Source organism: Hyperoodon ampullatus, assembly GCF_949752795.1.
Source record: "Hyperoodon ampullatus genome assembly, chromosome: 13".
Taxonomy (NCBI): Eukaryota; Metazoa; Chordata; class Mammalia; order Artiodactyla; family Ziphiidae; genus Hyperoodon; species Hyperoodon ampullatus.
In genome coordinates, this window is record NC_136926.1 from 67093952 (window position 1) to 67116600 (window position 22649).

General features: G+C 39.1%; 1 protein-coding gene across 1 annotated transcript in view; it reads left to right on the forward strand.

Annotated features, from left to right (window-relative positions):
• Positions 1–12277: 12277 nt before the first annotated feature.
• ME2 (malic enzyme 2) overlaps positions 12278–22649 on the forward strand; it is a gene marked incomplete at its 5' end in the record, with an annotated part of 41612 nt that continues 31240 nt past the window's right edge. The window contains 2 exons of the mRNA XM_079718116.1: positions 12278–12385; positions 19984–20117. Coding sequence (XP_079574242.1) covers positions 12278–12385; positions 19984–20117 — 242 coding nt within the window. The remainder of the gene's footprint in view (positions 12386–19983; positions 20118–22649) is intronic.

Sequence of the window (22649 nt, forward strand, 5' to 3'; positions counted from 1 at the left end):
ACTTTTTTACCACCAAAAAGGGAGGAAGATAATTACAACATGAAGACTAAGACAATAAATTTAGTATTATGAAAAACTATTCTGAAACCATGCACCTCAGATTGGAACTTGAACCCACGTGGCCGGGACTCAAACCTGGCCAAAACCCAGACTGGGACTTGAACCCACGAGGCCAGGACTCGAACCCAGGAAAAACCCACAGTCTTCCAACTGAGATCACACACCTGGTTTCAGGACTTAACGAAGCTCAGGTTCTTGATGTCTCATAGCAGAAAAAATTCAGTGAGAGACAAAGTGATAGGTAAGAAGTGGATTTATTTAGAGAGAAACACACTCCACAGACAGTGTGGGCCATCTCAGAAGGCGAGAGGCCTTGGGAGAAATGCACTCCACAAACAGAGCGTGGGCCATCTCAGAAGGTGAGAAAGGCACCAGGGTATGGGGTTGTCAGTTTTTATAGTGGTGGGTAATTTCATAGGCTAATGAGTGGGAGGAGTATTCCAGCTATTTCAGGAAGGGGCGGGGATTTCCAGGAATTGGGCCACCGCCCACTTTTTGATCCTTATGGTCACCTTAGAACTGTCATGGCACCTGTGGGTTTGTCATTTAGCTTGCTGACGTGTTACAGTGAGCTTCTACTGAGGCTCAAGGTCTAGTGGAAGTCGACCTGTCTGCCATCTTGGACCCATTTGGTTCTAATCCGTTTATGTCATGTCCTTGGGCTATGTCATTCTTTCAGAGGTTGTGCCCTGCCCCCTTCCCTCCTATTTCAATACTACGTTGTCCTAGTTTTTCTCATTTGGTTATAGACTAGTGAAAAACGTGTCTCAGACAGACACCAATTCAGAGACCATTTGGGAATGATTGGGTAGCATAACTGATTCCAAACTGGTCATTAGCTGCACCCAGATTCAGTCTGACTGCAGAGCTTGTGCTCACTGTACCTAGTCATGACCTCTCTCTAATTTTGGTCTCTAGTACATTGAACTTCTGCTTTCTACCCCCAGCTAGGGGGCCAGGGAGAGTATTCTCCAGCAGTCAGTGGCCTAGCAGTTTCAGTCCCAGTCCAGTTTATAAACACCACCCAGAGAGTAAATTCACTTAACCCCCAGGGCAAGGCAGGATGAATGACACACCAGAGGGAGAAACCACAAGCATACCTCAATATCCAGGAAGCTCAAGTAAGCAGCTTGAGTTTTCATATTTGTTCAAAATGGGAAGCCCCACCTTATTTTGTTTCCTGTTTTTACTTCACTCATTTTTACAGTTCTTCCATCCTGTCTGTATAACATGAGGAGTTAGGTGTGGGTTTTCCCCATTTTGTCCTGTTGCCTCCAGCTGCTATTAAGCCTGCTGTCTGTCTGTCTCTCCTTAGTCCTTGGTTCTATTTTTGGCAGAGATTGGTTTTTCTCCTTAAGTTGTTTTTTAACTTATGCCTACTTGTTTTAAAGACACTATTAAAATTACTTTTATATTTTATTTTACTCTCTATCACTTAGTCATAAAGTAATAATTTGAGTGCTGTAACACTTTACTCTTTAAGTCTTTAATACTTTTCTGCATCTATTCTCTCATTTGATCATTACAGTTACCTATGAGGTAGATTTAATAGGTAATCTTTATTTTACAGACTAAATTCAGTATTTGATAGAAGCAAAATTTTAGCCAGGAGCTGAAAATAGAAGACTTTATATGTCAGAATGCTGATCTTAACTACTGAAGGGAAAAACTTTCTTCCTACTCACAGACTCAACTCTTCCGGCCACCAAATGTGTTTTTTCCCCACACCCAGGAGTTCTCTAGCTCTAGGCAGACACTGACGGGGTGTGCTACAACTTAATTCTAACACTGTCTACCTGGAGGTAACTTCAGATCCCACAAGTTAGGGACTCAGCCCGGAAGGACTGCCCCCACTTCAGATGCCAGTCGGCAAGCCCCAGGTTTTGACCTATGCTTCTTACCAACCAGCTGTACATCAGGGCTTCCCACAACCCCTTAGGTTAGATCATTTGCTGTAATGGCTCACAGAACTCAGGGAGACACTTTACTTCTATTTACCGGTTTCTTATAAAAGGATACAACTCAGGAACAGATGGAAAAGACACATAGGACTAGGTATTGGGGGTGGGGTCAGGGAGGGCACGGCGCATCCTTGCCCTCTGCTCTTGCCACCCCCCAGCACCTAGATGTGTTCACCAACCTGAAAGCTCATCAACTCTCTTTGTTCAAAAGTTTTTATGGATCTTAATCGCCATCGTTCCCACCCCGTTTCCCAGGGGAACTGGAGTGGTACTGAAAGTTCCCACTCTCTAATAATCACTTGGTTTTTCTGGTGACCGAGGTTCTGTAGTGGCCTCACCCTAAGTCACCTCATTAGCATAAACTCAGCTCTGATCAAAAGGGGCTGCTTATGAATAACAAAAGATACTCCTGTCACTCAAGAAATTCCAGCAGTTTTTAGGAACTCTGTACAAGAACTGGGGATCAAGACCAAATATATTTCTTATTACACCACAAGTACTAATTGCAAAGTGTATTTTTCTCAGATAGTCTTTGATTTTAAATAAAATAAAAGGTATTCCATACTGTTTTAGATTTTCCTAGCTCACCAATATGCTGCAATACTAATCCAGTCTTCTGGTACCAAAGTTTTAATTGTGATAAATAATGCTTTCTCTCCTGGAAGAACCACACAAACATGATCAGGGCTGCACTTTCAATTTCTGTCTTTTCAAAATTTATTTTGAAATAATTTGAAAGATGTGGTTGTATACATCATACTTCTTGGCCCCTTAATACTTCACTGTGTATTTTCAGAAAAGGATACCTCTTACATATGGTTATTGAACTCAGAAAATTTAAAATTATACAAGACTTTTATGTAAGTTACAGTATATCTCCCAGTTTTGCCAGTTATCCCAGTAATATCCTTGATGGCATTTTGGGGGATCAGGTTTTGCGCTTAGTTGTCCTATCTGTTTGGTCTTCTTTAAATTGCAATGGTTCTTTAGTGTTTTTCATGGCATTTACATTTTTGAAGAAAACCAATCAGTTATCTTATGGTGTCTCTCGTGATTCTTTTTTATTATCATTATTGAAATACATTTGACATGAAACATTGTGTAAATTTAAGGTGTACAACAGGTTAATTTGATACATTGTAATATTGCCATTGTACTGATAATTAGCACCTCTGCACATTACCTGATTATAATTTCTTTTTAGTGGTTGGAATAATTAAGTTCTAGTCTCTTTGCAAGTTAGATGATTATAATACAATATTGTTGTCTGTGTTCACTATGCATTAGATCTCTAGGACTTATCTCTTAGGCGTCTTGTTGAAAGTTTGTACCTTTAAGCAACATCTGTTCTATCTCTTTCCCCAATTCCCGTCTCCCATGATTCTTAATGTGCTTATGATCATTCAGATTTCTTGTTTTGTGCCCATATTTAGGTACCACATTTATATGAAATATCCAGAATAGGTAAATACAAAAATACAGAAAGCAGACTGGTGGTTGCAGTCACTGGGGGAGTGGGGAAAACTGGTTAATGGGTATGGTATTTCCTTCTGGGATGATGAAAATGTTTTGGAACCAGATAGAGGTGGTTGTACAACATTATGGATTTTCTAAATCCCTCTGAATTGTTTATTTTAAAACAGTTAATTTTGTTATGTGAATTTCAGCTCCATAAAAATTAACTTAAAATCCTAATGTAGATGATTTTGCTGCATCCCCATATACAGCCCATGGATTTCTCAACAAATAGAAATTCCATTTAAAAACTATTGCATGATAATTATAATGGTTTATGATGATTAAATAAATGAGCGTTGCAAATTGATATTTAGTAGGAGAATTGATATGCAGAAGAATCTATTATATTCCCATCAGTAAATATTTAAGGTTTAATGTATTATGTAGTTTTCTATTCTGAAAAATTCTCATAATGTTTGCGATGGATGTGAAAGGACAAAAACATGTTTTCAAGACAATTTGCATGATTTTTAAATATTACATAACAGGTTTTCTAAAAACAAAAAATTTAGTACACTGAATTTAAATATTGAATATTACTAATACCTTAAAATTTGACGTCTAGATTAAGAATCTGGATGGCTTCACTTCCTCTGAAAGTGTGTGCTCCAGGCTTTTCTATTATTTACATTTCCACCTTCAACCTAAACTCTCCCACACCTGTTTACATTGAAATCACTTCCATGAAAACACTTGCTGTTTACTAGATGTTTCATACCTTGCCACACTTGTGTGGATTAGAAAAAGGGTAAATATTTGGCACACTGTAGTAGGTAATAAATAAAGAGTAGCAATGATTATTATCCAAGGACTTAGACTGTTGTCAGGAAAAGTGAATCTTTGCCTTCACCTTATGTATTTTATAATCCCTTACAACCTGTAGAAACATAAATGTATTTTTAAAACATCTTTATTGGAGTATAATTGCTTTACATTGTTGTGTTAGTTGCTGCTGTATAACAAAGTGAATCAGCTCTATGTATACATATATCCCCATATCCCCTCCCTCTTGCGTCTCCCTCCCACCCTCCCTATCCCACCCCTTTAGGTGGTCACAAAGCACCGAGCTGATCTCCCTGTGCTATGCGGCTGCTTCCCACTAGTTATCTATTTTACATTTGATAGTGTACATATGTCCATGCCACTCTCTCACTTCGTCCCAGCTTACCCTTCCCCCTCCCCGTGTCCTCAAGTCCATTCTCTACGTCTGCGTCTTTATTCCTGTCCTGCCCCTAGGTTCTTCAGAACCTTTTCTTTTTTTTTTTAATTCCATATATACGTGTTAGCATACAGTATTTGTTTTTCTCTTTCTGACTTACTGCACTCTGTATGACAGATTCTAGGTCCATCCACCTTACTACAAATAACTCAATTTCATTTCTTTTTGTGGCTGAGTAATATTCCATTACATATGTGCCACATTTTTATCCATTCATCTGTCGATGGACACTTAGGTTGCTTCCATGTCCTGGCTATTGTAAATAGTGCTGCAATGAACATTGTGGTGCATGACTCTTTTTGAGTTATGGTTTTCTCAGGGTATATGCCCAGTAGTTGGATTGCTGGGTCATATGGTAGTTCTATTTTTAGTTTTTTAAGGAACCTCCATACTGTTCTCCATAGTGGCTGTATCAATTTACATTTCCACCAACAGTGTAGGAGGGTTCCCTCTTCACCGCACCCTCTGCAGCACTTATTGTAGATTTTTTAATGATGGCCATTCTGACTGGTGTGAGGTGGTACCTCACTGTAGTTTTGATTTGCATTTCTCTAATGATTAGTGATGTTGACCATCCTTTCATGTGTTTGTTGGCAATCTGTGTTATCTTCTTTGGAGAAAGGACTATTTAGGTCTTCTGCCCATTTTTGGATTCGGGTGTTTGTTTTTTCACATCTTTATTGGAGTATAATTGCTTAACAATGGTGTGTTAGTTTCTGCTTTATAACAAAATGAATCAGTTATACATATACATATGTTCCCATATCCCCTCCCTCTTGCGTCTCCCTCCCACCCTCCCTATCCCACCTCTCCAGGCAGTCACAGAGCACCGAGCTGATCTCCCTGTGCTATGCGGCTGCTTCCCACTAGCTATCTACCTTACGTTTGGTAGTGTATATATGTCCATGCCACTCTCCCGCTTTGTCACAGCTTACCCTTCCCCCTCTCCATATCCTCAAGTCCATTCTCTAGTAGGTCTGTGTCTTTATTCCTGTCTTACCCCTAGGTTCTTCATGACATTTTTTTTCTTCTTAAATTCCATATATATGTGTTAGCATACAGTATTTGTCTTTCTCTTTCTGACTTACTTCACTCTGTATGACAGACTCTAGGTCTATCCACCTCATTACAAATAGCTCAATTTCATTTCTTTTTATGGCTGAATAATATTCCATTGTATATATGTGCCACATCTTCTTTATCCATTCATCCGATGATGGACACTTAGGTTGTTTCCATCTCTGGGCTATTGTAAATAGGGCTGCTATGAACATTTTGGTACATGACTCTTTTTGAATTATGGTTTTCTCAGGGTATATGCCCAGTAGTGGGATTGCTGGGTCATATGGTAGTTCTATTTTTAATTTTTTAAGGAACCTCCCTACTGTTCTCCATAGTGGCTGTACCAATTCACATTCCCACCAGCAGTGCAAGAGTTTTCCCTGTTTTCCACACCCACTCCAGCATTTATTGTTTCTAGATTTTTTGATGATGGCCATTCTGACTGGTGTGAGATGATATCTCATTGTAGTTTTGATTTGCATTTCTCTAATGATTAATGATGTTGAGCATTCTTTCATGTGTTTGTTGGCAGTCTGTATATCTTCTGTGGAGAAATGTCTATTTAGGTATTCTGCCCATTTTTGGATTGGGTTGTTTGTTTTTTTGTTATTGAGCTGCATGAGCTGCTTATAAATTTTGGAGATTAATCCTTTGTCAGTTGCTTCATTTGCAAATATTTTCTCCCATTCTGAGGGTTGTCTTTTGGTCTTGTTTATGGTTTCCTTTGCTGAGCAAAAGCTTTTAAGTTTCATTAGGTCCCATGTGTTTATTTTTGTCTTTATTTCCATTTCTCTAGGAGGTGGGTCCAAAAGGATATTGCTGTGATTTATGTCATAGAGTGTTCTGCCTATGTTTTCCTCTAAGAGTTTGATAGTTTCTGGCCTTACATTTAGGTCTTTAATCCATTTTGAGTTTATTTTTGTGTATGGTGTTAGGAAGTGTTCTAATTTCATTCTTTTACATGTAGCTGTCCAGTTTTCCCAGCACCACTTATTGAAGAGACTGTCTTTTCTCCATTATATATTCTTGCTTCATTTATCAAAGATAAGGTGACCATATGTGTGTGGGTTTATCTCTGGGCTTTATGTCCTGTTCCATTGACCTATATTTCTGTCTTTGTGCCACTACTGTAGCTTTGTAGTATAGTCTGAAGTCAGGGAGTTTGATTCCTCCAGCTGTGTTTTTCCTTCTCAAGATTGCTTTGGCTGTTCAGGGTCTTTTGTCTTTCCATACAAATTGTGAAATTTTTTGTTCTAGTTCTGTGAAAAATGCCATTGGTAGTTTTATAGGGATTACATTGAATCTGTAGATTGCTTTGGGTAGTGTAGTCATTTCACAATGTTGATTCTTCCAATGCAAGAACATGGTATATCTGTCCATCTGTTTGTATCGTCTTTAATTTCTTTCATCAGTGTCTTATAGTTTTCTGCATATAGGTCTTTTGTCTCCTTAGGTAGGTTTATTCCTAGGTATTTTATTCTTTTTGTTGCAATGGTACATGAGAGTGTTTCCTTAATTCCTCTTTCAGATTTTTTCATCATTAGTGTATAGGAATGCAAGAGATTTCTGTGCATTAATTTCGTATCCTGCTACTTTACCAAATTCATTGATTAGCTCTAGTAGTTTTCTGGTAGCATCTTTAGGATTCTCTGTGTATGGTATCAGGTCATCTGCAAACAGTGACAGTTTTACTTCTTTTACGATTTGGGTTCCTTTTATTTCTTTTTCTTCTCTGATTGCTGTGGCTAAAAATTCCAAAACTATGTTGAATAATAGTGGTGAGAGTGGGCAACCTTGTCTTGTTCCTGATCTTAGTGAAAGTGGTTTCAGTTTTTCACCGTTGAGAACAATGCTGGCTGTAGGTTTGTCATATATGTCATTTATTATGTTGAGGAAAGTTCCCTCTATGCCTACTTTCTGGAGGGCTTTTATCATAAGTGGCTGTTGAATTTTGTCAATAGCTTTTTCTGCATCTATTGAGATGATCATATGGGTTTTATCCTTCAGTTTGTTAATATGGTGTATCACATTGATTGATTTGTGTATATTGAAGAATCCTTGCATTCCTAGGATAAACCCCAGTTGATCACAGTGTATGATCCTTTTAATGTGTTGTTGGATTCTGTTTGCTAGTATTTTGTTGAGGATTTTTGCATCTATGTTCATCAGTGATATTGGCCTGTAGTTTTCTTTTTTTGTGACATCTTTTTCTGGTTTTGGTATCAGGGTGATGGTGGCCTCATAGAATGAATTTTGGAGTGTTCCTCCCTCTGCTATATTTTGGAAGAGTTTGAGAAGGATAGGTATTAGCTCTTCTCTAAATGTTTAATAGAATTCGCCTGTGAAGCCACCTGGTCCTGAGCTTTTGTTTGTTGGAAGATTTTTAATCACAGTTTCAACTTCAGTGCTTGTGATTAGTTTGTTTATATTTTCTATTTCTTCCTAGTTCAGTCTCGGAAGGTTGTGCTTTCCTAAGAATTTGTCCACTTCGTCCAGGTTGTCCATTTTATTGGCACAGATTTGCTTGTAGTAATCTCTCATGATTGTTTGTATTTCTGCAATGTCAGTTTTTACTTCTTCTTTTTTCATTTCTAATTCTATTGATTTGAGTCTTCTCCCTTTTTTTCTTGATGCGACTGGCTAATGGTTTAACAATTTTGTTTATCTTCTTAAAGAACCAGCTTTTAGTTTTATTGATCTTTGCTATTGTTTCCTTCATTTCTTTTTCATTTATTTCTGATCTGATCTTTATGATTTCTTTCCTTTTGCTAACTTTAGGGGTTTTTTTTTGTTCTTCTTTCTCTAATTGCTTTAGATATAAGGTTAGATTGTTTATTTGAGATGTTTCTTGTGTCTTGAGGTAGGATTGTATTGCTATAAACTTCCCTCTTACAACTGCTTTTGCTGCATCCCATAGGTTTTGGGTTGTCATGTTTTGACTGTCATTTGTTTCTAGGTATTTTTTGATTTCCTCTGATTTCTTCAGTGATCTCTTGGTTATTTAGTAGTGTATTGCTTAGCCTCTTTTTCCATCCCCTCTCTTTCAGTCTGTATGTGTCCCTAGGTCTGATGTGGGTCTCTTGTAGGCAGCGTATATACACAGGTCTTGTTTTTGTATCCATTCAGCCAGTCTCTGTCTTTTGGTTGGAGCATTTAATCCATTTACATTTAAGGTAGTTATCGATATGTATGTTACTGTTACCGTTTTCTTAATTGTTTTGGGTTTGTTATTGTAGGTGTTTTTCTTCTCTTGTGTTTACTGCCTAGAGAAGTTCCTTTAGCATTTGTTGTAAAGCTGGTTTGGTGGTACTGAATTCTCTTAGCTTTTGCTTGTCTGTAAAGTTTTTAATTTCTCCATCAAATCTGAATGAGATCCTTGCTGGGTAGAGTAATCTTGGTTGTAGGTTTTTCCCTTTCATCATTTTAAATATGTCCTGCCACTCCCCTCTGGCTTGCAGAGTTTCTGCTGAAAGATCAGCTGTTAACCTTATGGGCATTCCCTTGTATGTTATTTGTTGCTTTTCCTTTGCTGCTTTTAATATTTTTCCTTTGTATTTAATTTTTGATAGTATGATTAATATGTGTCTTGGCGTGTTTCTCCTTGGATTTGTCCTATATGGGGCTCTCTGTGCTTCCTGGACTTGATTGACTATTTCCTTTTCCATATTAGGGACGTTTACAACTATAATCTCTTCAAATATTTTCTCAGTCCCTTTTTCTCTTCTTCTTCTGGGACTCCTATAATTCAAATGTTGGTGCATTTAATGTTGTCCCAGAGGTCTCTGAGACTGTCCTCAATTCTTTTCATTCTTTTTTCTTTATTCTGCTCTGCAGTAGTTATTTCCACTATTTTATCTTCCAGGTCACTTATCCGTTCTTCTGCCTCAGTTATTCTGCTATTGACTCCTTCTAGGGAATTTTTTATTTCATTTATTGTGTTGTTCATCATTGTTTGTTTGCTCTTTAGTTCTTCTAGGTCCTTGTTAAACCTGTCTTTTATTTTCTCCATTCTATTTCCAAGATTTTGAATCATCTTTACTAACATTACTCTGAATACTTTTTCAGGTAGGCTGCCTATTTCTTCTTCATTTGTTTGTTCTGGTGGGTTTTTATCTTGCTCCTTCACCTGCTGTGTGTTTTTCTGTCTTCTCATTTTGCTTAACTTACTGTGTTTGGGGTCTCCTTTTCTCAGGCTGCAGGTTTGTAGTTCCCGTTGTTTTTGGTGTCTGCCCCCAGTGGGTAAGGTTGGTTCATTGGGTTATGTAGGCTTCCTGGTGGAGGGGACTGGTGCCTGTGTTCTGGTGAATGAGACTAGATCTAGTCTTTCTGGTGGGCAGGACCGTGTCTGGTGGTATGTTTTGGGGTGTCTGTGAACTTATTATGATTTTAGGCAGCCTCTCTGCTAATGGGTGGGGTCGTGTTCCTATCTTGCTAGCTGTTTGGCATAGGATATCCAGCACTGTAGCTTGCTGGTTGTTGAGTGAAGCTGGGTCTTAGCATTGAGATGGAGATCTTTGGGATAGCTTTTGCCATTTGATATTACATGGAGCTGGGAAGTCTCTGGTGGTACAACGTCCTGAACTCGGCTCTCCCACGTCAGAGACTCAGGCCTGACACCCTGCTGGAGCACCAAGACCCTGTCAGGCTCAGAAGAAAAGGGAGAAAAATAAAATAAAGATAAAATAAAAAATTAAAAAATAAAATAAAATAAAATAAAATAAAGTTATTAAAATTAAAAATAAAAAAATTATTAAAAATAAAAAATTAAAAAGTATAAAAAAGGAAAGAACAACCAAACCGAAAAACAAATCCACCAATGGTAACAAGTGCCAAGAACTATACAAAAAAAAAAAAAAAAAGGACAGACAGAACCCTAGGACAGATGGTAAAAGCAAAGCTATACAGACAAAATCACACAAAGAAGCATACACATACACACTGACAAAACGAGAAAAAGGAAAATATATTTTAAAAAAGGGAAGAGAGCAATCAAATCAATAAACAAATCTACCAATGATAATAAGCTGTAAATACTAAGCTAAGATAAACATAAAACCAGAAACAAATTAGATGCAGAAAGCAAACCCAAGTCTAAAGTTGCTCCCAAAGCCCACTGCCTCAATTTTGGGATGGTTTGTTGTCTGTTCAGATATTCCACAGATGCAAGGTACATCAAGTTGATGGTGGACATTTGGTCCACTGCTCCCGAGGCTGCTGGGAGAAATTTCCCTTTCTCTTCTTTGTTCACACATCTCCCGGGGTTCAGCTTTCGGTTTGGACCCACCTCTGCGTGTAGGTCGCCTGAGGGCATCTGTTCCCCACCCAGACTGGACGGGGTTAAAGTAGCAACTGATTAGGGGGCTCTGGCTCACTCAGGCTGGGCGGAGGGAGGGGTATCGAATGCAGGGAGAGCCTGCAACGGCAGAGGCCAGAGTTACATTGCAACAGCCTGAGGCATGCTGTGTGTTCTCCCAGGGAAGATGTCTCTGGATCACGGGACCCTGGTTGTGGTAGGCTGCACAGGTTCCCGGGAGGGGAGGTGTGGATAGTGACCTGTGCTTGCACACAGGCTTCTTGGTGGCTGCAGTAGCAGCCTTAGCGATTCATGCCCATCTCTGGTGTCTGCGCTGATAGCTGCGGCTCGTGCCCTCTTCTGGAGCTCATTTAGGCAGTGCTCTGAGTCCCCTCTCCTCACGCACCCAGAAACAATGGTCTGTTGTCTCTTCGGCAGCTCCACACTTTTTCCCGGACTCCCTCCCAGCTAGCCGTGGTGCACTAGCCCCCTTCAGGCTGTGTTCACAACGCCAACCCCAGTCCTCTCCCTGGGATCTGATCTCTGAAACCCGAGCCTCAGCTCCCAGCCCCCGCCCACCCCTGCGGGTGAGCAGACAAGCCTCTCAGGCTGGTGAGTGCTGGGCGGCACCCATCCTCTGTGCGGGAATCTCTCCACTTTGCCCTCTGCACCCCTGTTGCTGCGCTCTCCTCCGTGGCTCCCAAGCTTCCCCCCCACCCACTGCCCGTCTCCGCCAGTGAAGGGGCTTCCTAGTGTGTAAAAACTTTTCCTCCTCCACAGCTCCCTCCCAGAGGTGCAGGTCCCGTCCCTCTTCTTTTGTCTCTGTTTTTCCTTTTTTCCTTTGCCCTACCCAGGTACGTGGGGAGTTTCTTGCCTTTGGGGAAGTCTGAGGTCTTCTGCCAGCGTTCAGTAGGTGTTCTGTAGGAGTTGTTCCACATGTAGATGTATTTTTGATGTATTTGTGGGGAGGAAGGTGATTTCCACGTCTTACTCCTCTGCCATCTTGAAGGTTCTGCCAACATAAATGTATTTTGAAAAAATTTTTTCACTTGTGGGAAGTGAAGCTTTCTAAATCTGTGAAAACTGATCCCTGATATACATACAGTTCTATAATATGTTTCTCATCATCTTTATTTGCTTTGTTTTTCCCAGGTGAGAGAAACGATGTTGTCCAGGTTTAAAATAGTTGCCACTCCTTGTACTCAGGCATGTCGTCATTTGCACATAAAAGAGAAAGGCAAGCCACTTATGTTGAACCCAAGAACAAACAAGGTTAGTAACATTAATACTAATACACATTTTCTCTCTTCCTGGTAAAGGTTTGATATATTTTAGACTGATAAAGTATGACATTTTTGTATTCTGTAGCTTTATACTAAAACTATTCAGAAGTGAATGAACTTTTCTCTTTTCTCCGCATTGCAACAATTTTGGCTGCTTTATACCTCCCAAATTTCACCCTCACAGTTTCTACCACCCAAGGATTGAGTTTATTTCCTAGTTCTAGCTCAAAAGCAAAACAAAACAAAAACCCAAGAGTAGCATATTGGCCAGAACTGTTGGCCAGATGCAGTATATTTAGATTTATCCCGTTTAGTCATATTGTCATTTTTATAAATGTTTGGTAATTTCCTAATCCCTGATGGATTATTCTGACTGCACTTGGAGGGAAAGAAATAGAAGGGGCCTTTTATTCCCCACCCCCCCCGCAGTATGCTTACCTGCACACTGAAGAGTCTAGTTAAGGGATTTTTATCAATATTGACTTATGTGGAGAAATGGCATGTATCTAAAGGAAAATAGCTCAAGATCAGCCGAAGTGTAACTGAAAGTAGGGTCCAGCTGCTCACTGCTCAAAAGCCATTAAAGAGGCAAGATTGGTGGAAAGTTAAGTTTGCTTTATTTTGGATGCCAGCAACGAGGGGGGAGGGCAGGTGCCCGTCCAAAGGCATACACGCCCCCCACAACCAGTGGGCAAGAGCTTTCATAGGTTGAGGGAGGCGCCTACGTGCAGAAGCAGCACAGTCAGCTCTGACAGTCATCTTGACATTGGTCATTGGTGGTCTGACCAGTGTTACCTTGATTGTTTTAGGTACAGTTAATCTTCAGTTCCAGGGTCAGTTTGTTCTCATTTCTTTGAGGCCAGTTCTCGCAATTGTGGCAGCTTATGTCATGGCTACAGCCTGGTCATCACATAGTTAACTTCTTCCACCTAGTGAGGGTTTCAGTATCTATAAGACAGCTCCCAGGATACGGCTCAGAATGTTATCTGTAGCCCTTAAGGAGGGACTAAAGGGCCTTGACTATGCTTAATGACTAAACGATTATTATTTGGTCTCCTTTGACTGTTTTCCTTTGTTTGTGCATTTTCTCACTTCTCTGATTAAACTTATTCTCTGGCTGAAGTCTTTCCACAGACAAAAGGCAGGCTGAGGACATGGGGGTGGGCAAGGACCATAGGGTCCTGCTCTGTTGCAGAGGGAGGTACACTTCTGTGTAAATTGGGAGGGCATTGCGGTTGCATAGGTGAGCAAAAGAGGTTTGGTGGGACAAGTGGCATTGGAAGACAGAAAAGAGTAGGAGAAGGGCAGGTGAGAGGAGGGTTGTTTCTGCTGACTGTTAGAGAGCTAATCAAGACATCTATTTTAAACTATGTTGTCTTCACTTACACCAGGCCAGCAAATTAAAGAATTTTTTTTTTTTTTTTTTTTGTGGTACGTGGGCCTCTCACTGCTGTGGCCTCTCCCGCTGCGGAGCACAGGCTCCGGACGCGCAGGCTCAGCAGCCATGGCTCACGGGCCCAGCCGCTCCGCGGCACGCGGGATCCTCCCGGACCGGGGCACGAACCCGCGTTCTCTGCATCGGCAGGCGGACTCTCAACCACTGCGCCACCAGGGAAGCCCCAAATTTAAGAATTTTATCAACTATTAACATAAATACTTAATACATAAAATTACTTCTTTAATAATCATTTTAATTTCTACTGTACATTATAAATAAAACACATTTGAGTGTCTCTTAAATCTAAATAAGAGGGCTTCCCTGGTGGCGCAGTGGTTGAGAGTCTGCCTGCCGATGCAGGGGACGCGGGTTCGTGCCCCGGTCCGGGAGGATCCTGCGTGCCGCGGAGCGGCTGGGCCCGTGAGCCATGGCCGCTGAGCCTGCGCGTCCGGAGCCTGTGCTCCGCGACGGGAGAGGCCACAACAGTGAGAGGCCCGCGTACCGCAAAAAAAAAAATCTAAATAGGAGATAGGCAGTGAAACCATGTGTAGCTACTCATTTATCTTTGGCAATAGGATAGGTAAAGCACTTTTAAATGAACGGCACAGTTCATTTAAAACTATATAAAAATACAGGGGTTTTAACCCCTTTATATTTTCCAGCCTTAGATAAAATCTTATAAGGAGCAACATGAGGCACAAAGGGTTTAGTGATTTGAGTCTTCTCCCCCTTTTTTCATTGTAAAAGTTCATCAATTTTGTAGGTCTTTACAAAGAACCAACTTCTGGTTTAATCTTTTAATTTTTCCAATTGTTTTTTTCTATTTTATTTATTTATTTTCACTGTAATCTTTATTATTTCCTTCCTTCTTGCTTCAGGTTTAGTTTGTTCCTTTTCCCCCCTAGTTTCTTAAGATGGAAGGTTAGGCAATTGATTTGAGATTGTTCTGCTTTTTTAAGCTACATTTACAGCCACAAATTTCCCTTAGCATTATTTTCACTGTATCCTATAAGTTTTGGTATGTGTGTTTTAATTCATCTGGAAGTATCTTCTAATTTCCCTGTGCTTTCTTCTCTGACCAATTGGTTTTTAGGAGTGTGTTGTTTAAGATCAAAGTATTTGTGAATTCCCCAAATGTCCATTATTAATTTCTTTTATTTTAAATTTTTTAAATTTATTTAATTAATTTATTTATTTATGGCTGTATTGGGTCTTCATCGCCATGCATGGGCTTTCTCTAGTTGCAGCGAGTGAGGGCTACTCTTCGTCGTGGTGTGTGGGCTTCTCAACGTGGTGGCTTCTCTTGTTGTGGAGCACGGGCTCTAGGTGCACGGGCTTCAGTAGTTGTGGCACGCGGGCTCAGTAGTTGTGGCTCGCAGGCTCAGTAGTTGTGGCGCACGGGCTTAGTTGCTCCGTGGCATGTGGGATCTTCCTGGACTAGGGCTCGAACCAGTGTCCCCTGCATTGCCAGGCGGATTCTTAACCACTGCGCCACCAGGGAAGTCCCCATTATTCATTTCTAATCTCATTGCATTGTGGTTGAAGATCATACTTAGGGTGACTTAAATCCTTTCAAATTTATTGAGACTTGTTTTATGGCCTGATGAATGGTCTGTCCTGGGGAATATTCCTTGTGCACTTGAAAAGAATGTGTATCCTGCTTCTTTTGAGGGGAGTGTCTGCTAGGTCTAGTTGCTTTACGGTGTCGTTCAAGTCTTCTTTTTCCGTGTTGATTTTCTGTCTAGTTGTTTTCTCCATTATTGAAAATGAGATATTGAAATTTTCAGCTTGTTGTATTGTCTTACTCCCTAATCCTGTCAGTTTTTGCTTCATGTATTTTGTTATCTAACAAAATATGTTTATAATTGTTGTATCTTCTTAATGGATTGATTCTTTCAGCAAAATGCACTCCTCTAGTAACATGTTTGTTTCAAAGTCTATTTTGTCTGTTACTAACATAGCTACTCTAGCTCTCTTTTGGTTACTATTGACATGGTGTATCTTCTTCCATTCTTTTACTTTCCACCTATTTGTATCTTTGAAACTTTCCACCTATTTGTATCTTTGAATCAAAGCGTGTGTGTTGTAGTCAGCATATGATTGGATCATGTTTTTTTATCCATTCTACCAATCCTTTTAATTATAGAGTTTAATCCATCTACATTAGTGTAATAACTAATAAGGTATGATTTATGTCTGCTCTTTTGCTATTTGTTTTAAATGTCTTATGTGCTTTTTGTTCCTCTTTCCTCCATTGTTCCCTTCATTTGTATTAAATTTTCTATGATGCCATTTAAATGCCCTTGTCTTTTCTTTTCCTGCCTATTTCCGAGTTATTTTCTTAGTGGTTTGCCCTGGGGATTACAATTACCATCTTTAAAACAGTCTAGTTCAGTTTGATACCAGTTTAATTTAAACAGTACACCAAAATTTTGCTCCTGTAGAGGTCCATCTCCTTCTTTTGTGCTGCTTCGTCATACAAATTACAAAGTACAAATTACATTTTATACATTGCATGACCGTCAACACAGATTTATAATTACTGCTTTATGTAATTGTCTTTTAAATTGGGTAGGAGAAAAAAAGACCTACAAACAAAAAGTACATTTATACTGTCTTTTATGTTATGTAGTTGTTTTATCCGTGTTCTTTATTTCTTTGTGTGGATTTGAATTATTGTCTGATGTCTTTAATTTAGGCCTAAAGGACTTCCTTTAGTATTTCTTGTGAGACGGGTCTGTTAGCAATGAATTCTCTGTTTTTGTTTATCTGGAATGTCTTAATTTCTCCATTTTTGAAGGATGGATTTGTAGGATTTAGAAATTCTTGGTTGACAGGTTATTTTTCTTTCAGCGCTGTCTATGGCCTCCATGGTTTCTGATAAGAAATCAGCTGTTACTCTTTTTTGAGTATCCCCTGCACGTGATGAGTCACTTCTCTTTGCTTTCAGATTTCTCCTGTCTTTGGCTTTTGACAGTTTGAATATGAGGTATCTAGGGGTAGAGTTCTTTGAGTTTTTCTTGATTGGAGCTATTGAGCTTCTTGGATGTGTGGATTAATGCTTCTCATCAAATTTGGGAGGGTTTTAGCCATTATTTTTTCAAAGATTCTTTAGCCTTTTCTCTCCTCACCTCTGGGCCTCCTGTTACGTACGTGTTGGTACTCTTGCTGGTCTCTCAGGTCTGTTCACATTTATTCCTTATTTTTCCTTTCTGTTTCTCAGACTGCATTATCTCAGCTGACCCATCTTTAAATATGTTGGTTTGTTTCTTCCACCACTCAAGTCTGCTTGTTGAGCCCCTTTAGTGAATTTTTTATTTCAGTTGTTGTAGTTTCAATTCCAGAATTCCAATTCCAGAATTGGAATTTCAGTTGTAATTCGAATTCCAGAATTTCTATTTAGTTCCTTTTTTAGCTTCTCTGTTTATCAATATCAACACTAAAATGGTGTTTATTTTAGTTTTTTTTATATATTTAGTTTTTTTGATATATTTAAAATAACTAATTTTTTTCTTTTTTTAAATTGAAGTATAGTTGATTTACAATGTTTCAGGTATACAGCAAAGTATATTCTTTTTCAGATTCTTTTCCATAGATTATTACAAGATATTGAATATAGTTCTCTGCGCTGTACAGTAGGCCCTTGTTGTTTACCTATTTTATATATAGTAGTATGTTAATCCCAAATTCCCAATTTATCCCTCCCCTAGAATAACTAATTTAAAGTCTTTGTCTAGTAAGTACAATGTTTGGGCTTCCCCAGGGGCAATTTCAATTAACTGCCCTTTTTTCCTGTATATGAGTCAGACTTTATGTGTTTTGTTGGCTGTTGTTGTTTGTTTGTTTGATTTTTGCTTGCCTTATGATTTTTGGTGAAAACTGGGCTTTTAAAATAATGTGGCTGCCCTGGAAAACCAGATATTCATTCCTCCCAGTCATTTCTGAACTAATTCTTTCTTCTTGTTATATATGCCTACTGAAGTCTCTGCTTTGTTAACTTAGTGATCAGCCAATGATTAAACAGAAACTTAAATATCTAGAACCATTAAATCTCCCATTCTTTGCCAGGGGGCTTTGTGTACCTGCTGGGGTGTGCCTTCAGGACTCAGCTAGGCAGTTTACAGCTACGCATCAGCCTTCTCTTCCTGCTTACACAGAGCCTCAAGGTTAGCCAGAAGTGGGAGCTTAGGGCTTTCTCAAGTCTTTTCTGGACATGCGTAGAGCTGTGCATATGACCTTCTAGGTTCTCAGGAATATGTCTCAGCATTTCAAAGTTCCCCATGGACATCTCGTTTCTCAGCTTTTCCTTTTCAGCTTTTTGGTTAGCCTGTTGTTTGCCCCAGCTGTTATCTACTGCCTTGGGGAGCTGCTATGTTAAATAATTGCCTCTGATTGTTTTCAACAGACCCTTCTGGTGGGAAAGGCTATTCACACTGCCTGAGCTCCAAGTCAGGTCGAATAAAGACAGCCTTGCAGATAGGGTCTTCCAGGCCAAATAATAACAGTTTCCTGGATATGGGGCTTTAGAAGAATCTCCAAACCCTCCTGCCTTCTCCAGTGACTGCCAGGCTCTGATTTTCAAAGTGATTGTTTCACAGTGATTGCGTTTTCAAGGTTACTGTGAATCTGGGGAGGGGAGAATAGGAGCAAGGCAAGTTACAATGCCATGAAGCTTGCTGTTCTTACTGAAATTCAGCAGTTTTTCTTGAATAAATGCTCTCCAATTGCTGAAAGCTTTGGTTAATTTCCAGAAGTCTGATCATTTGGCCAGGGTTCTTGTTGCTTATACGGAGGAAAAGATTTTTAGAAGTCCTTTCTCTGGCATTTTTACTGACATCACTGATAAAAAAAAAATTTTAACCCATAGCTGAATACCAGAAACTGAAAAAGAATTTATTACATAGGTTAATTTTTCTTAAGTATCATTCTTCCTTCCCCCTCCCTCTGTTCAGCCTCACTCCTTTCTAGTCACGGTAGCCTCTTAATTTGGTTTGTGTTCTTTCAAACTGTATTCTGTTGATTTCATTTTTAATGTATGCATACATCTGTATATAATATGTACTTTATGGGGGTTTTCTAAACATAATAATTAACAGTGAATTTGTTTTGATTTACAACTTGACTTTTTTTCCTAACTGTGTATCTGGGAGATCTTTCTACTACACACTTAGAGATACATGTTTAAGTGTTTGTATGGGAATACCATAGGTTGCTAACTCTTCCATAATTGATGGACTTTTAGTTAGTTTGTAATAGGCAAGAGAACTGGAAACAATGCTACAACTAATCTCTTCATATATGCGTCTTTATATATGAATATATCTCTAGGATAACTAACTAGAATTGCTTTATGTGCATTCAAGATATGGAAGCGACCTAAGTGTCCATCAAAAGATGAATGGATAAAGAAGATATATGTACACACAATGGAATATCATTCAGCCATAAAGAAGAATGAAATTCTGCCATTTGCAACAATATAGATGGACCTGGAGTATTATGCTTAGTGAAATAAGTCAGACAAAGACAAATACTGTGTGATGTCACTTATATGTGGAATCTAAAAAACAGAACAAGTGAATGGATATAACAAAACAGAAACAGACTCACAGATATAGAGAACAAACTAGTGGTTAGGAGGAGAGGAGAGGCAAGGGGGGAGGGGCAAGCTAGGGGTAGAGGATTAAGAGGTACAAACTACTTTGTATAAAATAAATCAGCTACAAGGATCTAGTGTACGGCACAGGGAAATATAGCCATTCTTTTATAATAATTTTAAATGGAGTTTAATCTATAAAAACATTGAATCACTATGTTGTACGCCTGACACTAATATTGTAAGTCAACCGTACTTCAGTTAAAAAAAATAATAAAGTATGTGCATTTAAAAAAAATCTAAGAGTACTTTGAAATTGGCTTTCAAAAAGCCTAAACCAGTTTATATTCCAGCAATGCTATGTGAGAGTAATTCTTTTACCATACCCTCCCCAGTACTAGATATGATCAATCTTATAAATTGATGAAAGTCTGGGCAAAAATGATATCTTGTTGATCTTTTTAAGTTCATGTTTAAATTATGTTTGGTAGGATGCACCATTGCTACCCCGTAAGTAAAAATTTTTAATCCTTTCATTTTTTTCCTTTTTTAGGGGATGGCATTTACATTACAGGAACGACAAATGCTTGGTCTTCAAGGACTTCTGCCTCCCAAAATAGAGACACAAGATATTCAAGCCTTACGATTCCACAGAAACGTGAAAAAGTTGAATGGCCCTTTGGAAAAGTAAGAGTTGATTAGATGTTTAGTTTTTTTATTGGTGCTCTGATCAGAAAAACTAGGAGTATTATGATTATTATGGCATGAGAAATATACGGTCTCAATGAAACTTTTGTTTTCGTCAGTTGGTTTATAATGATTGTTTCCTTCACTTATTTTCACTATTGTAAAATTTAGCAGAAATCAATATTTTATGGTTAAAATCACAGAGCATTTCAGGTTTGAATGGAATCTTTGAAGCAGAGGCTATCACCTAATTTGCACCCATTCTATTCAATAACTTTTATTGATCACCTACTTTGTGTGTGCCATTGCTAGCCACTGAGGATATAAACTGGGTGATAGATAGGGTGACCATGTAATATATCGTCCAATCCCAGACACTTTAGGGAGTAAAAAAGAAGTAACTGAAACTGTCCCGGGCAAATTAGAATGTATGGCTACCGCAGTAACTCACAGCCTGCCTTCTAGGAGCTCATCAATAGATAGCTATACTATGACTGTCATTGTATAGCACAGTGAGAAAAAGGGACCTGTACAGTACATTCTGAAAACATGAGGAGGAGCACCGGCCAAGCTAGGAGAATCACTTCCTGGAGGGGGAATCACTTCCTGGAGGAAGTGATGCCTGAGCTGAATTTGAAACAATACATTACAAGGAGCAGGCAAAATGAGATAGAAGGGCAGGGTATTCTGGTAGAGGGATCAGTCTGACTGTAGAACTAAAAAAATTCATTGGGTTTATAAAATATAGGGGATTATTGGATATTGGTGACTAGTGAGAGTGGTTTCTTTACATTATGGGGCATATATATATATATATATATATGAAATTATATATAGTCTCGAACTCATGTTACCATGGAGGGAAGACAAAGTCAAGAAGTGGCGTGAGAGTTACAGAAGAGGGAGGAGAGTGTTAACGGGACCTGAAGACAGGAAAATCTGAAGTGTATATATGTGTGGTGGGGGGCCGGGAATGACAGAAAAGGACCCCAGAGAGTGTGCCAACTGAGCTGCATTTGGAGAGCATGAGAAGAGGACTATGCCCGGACAGAGGGTGTTCCAGGCAAAGGGTGTGTCGTCGTATGTTGCAACTCCGAGGTCAGAGTTGTGCATTTGAGGAAGTGAAGTAATTCAGTATGAAGATGAGTCTGGAAAGTAGTCATTGAGGTCTAGTTAACTATTTTAGGAGCTTAAGCCCATTAAACTGGCGTTTGGAAGACATTCAGGGAGAATAGAAATGACCAGAGGTATGTTTTTAAGAGAAGAATAGGATTGGAGCAGGGGAACAAAATTGTGAGACTAGAGACTACAACATTATAAAACATCTATACTCCAATTAAAAAAAAAAACTAACTTTACTATCTTTATTTTTAATTTTTTTCAACAATACCTCTGTGCTCTTTTAATCTTTGGTTACTTATTCTCTAGTTTTTAGCTTAATGGTTTGTTTACTAAACAAATAAACATAGAAGCTTTAATCCTAAAATAAAAAAATAAAATAAAGGCTGTTGCTTTGATGCCTGTGGTGTTAATAAGGTTTGAAAAAAAAAGGTTCTTGAGGTAGCCCAGGTGAGAAGTGACGGTGGCTTGGGCTCGGTGGGGATGGAGGGAGGAAATAAATATTTGAAAGATATTTCACAGGTAGTCTCTGTGGGACATATTGATTTATTAGGTTGGGGTGGGGGAGGGTGGGAGAGGAAGAAATCAAGAATGGACTCTGGTTGGATTCCCATTTGATCAGGTGATAAGAGGAGGAGAAACAAATGTGGGGAAAAGACAATGAGTCTGTTTTAGACATATTTAATTCAGTGTGATTACTGTTTTTTCAGGCCAACATCTTCCTGTTTTCTAAACTTTATTCTTTAAAAGCTGTTATTTATATATTTATATGAATTGACCATTGCCTCCTTTTGTGCTACCTATGTGCCCTGTATAGAACTTAAAATGCCTATAAGCCTCCTGGATTATAAACTCCATGAGGGAAATTCCCTGGTGGTCTAGTGGTTGGGATTCCTCGCTTCCACTGCAGGGCGGCATGGGTTTGATCCCTGGTCAGGGAACTAAGATCCTGCATGCCATGTGCTGCAGACAGATGGATGGATGGATGGATGGGTGGGTAAATAAATAAACAAACAAACAAACTCACTCCACGAGGACAGGAGCACTTCTTACATCCCTGGAGTTCAGAATAGTACCTGGCTCATAGAATTTTGTAAATATTTGAATGAATGCCACTTTATTTCCTTATTTACGTGTCAGTCACCTTGAAGATTAGGTCCTTGAGGGTGGGGCCTCATGGTAATTTTCGCATTTCCAGTGCCTGATACAGAGCCTGACTCACAGTAAGAGCTCAATAAATGTTACCTGTTGCTTCTGTTATTATTCTTTTCATCATCACCATCTACCATTCAAGCACATTTTTATTTTCGTTGATTTTTAGTCCTGGGTATTATGTAATGATAATGTAGGGTTTTGTTTTCCAGGGGGAGGGAGTCCTCAGTTTTAGATATTTAGATTTGACTTCAAAAGCCA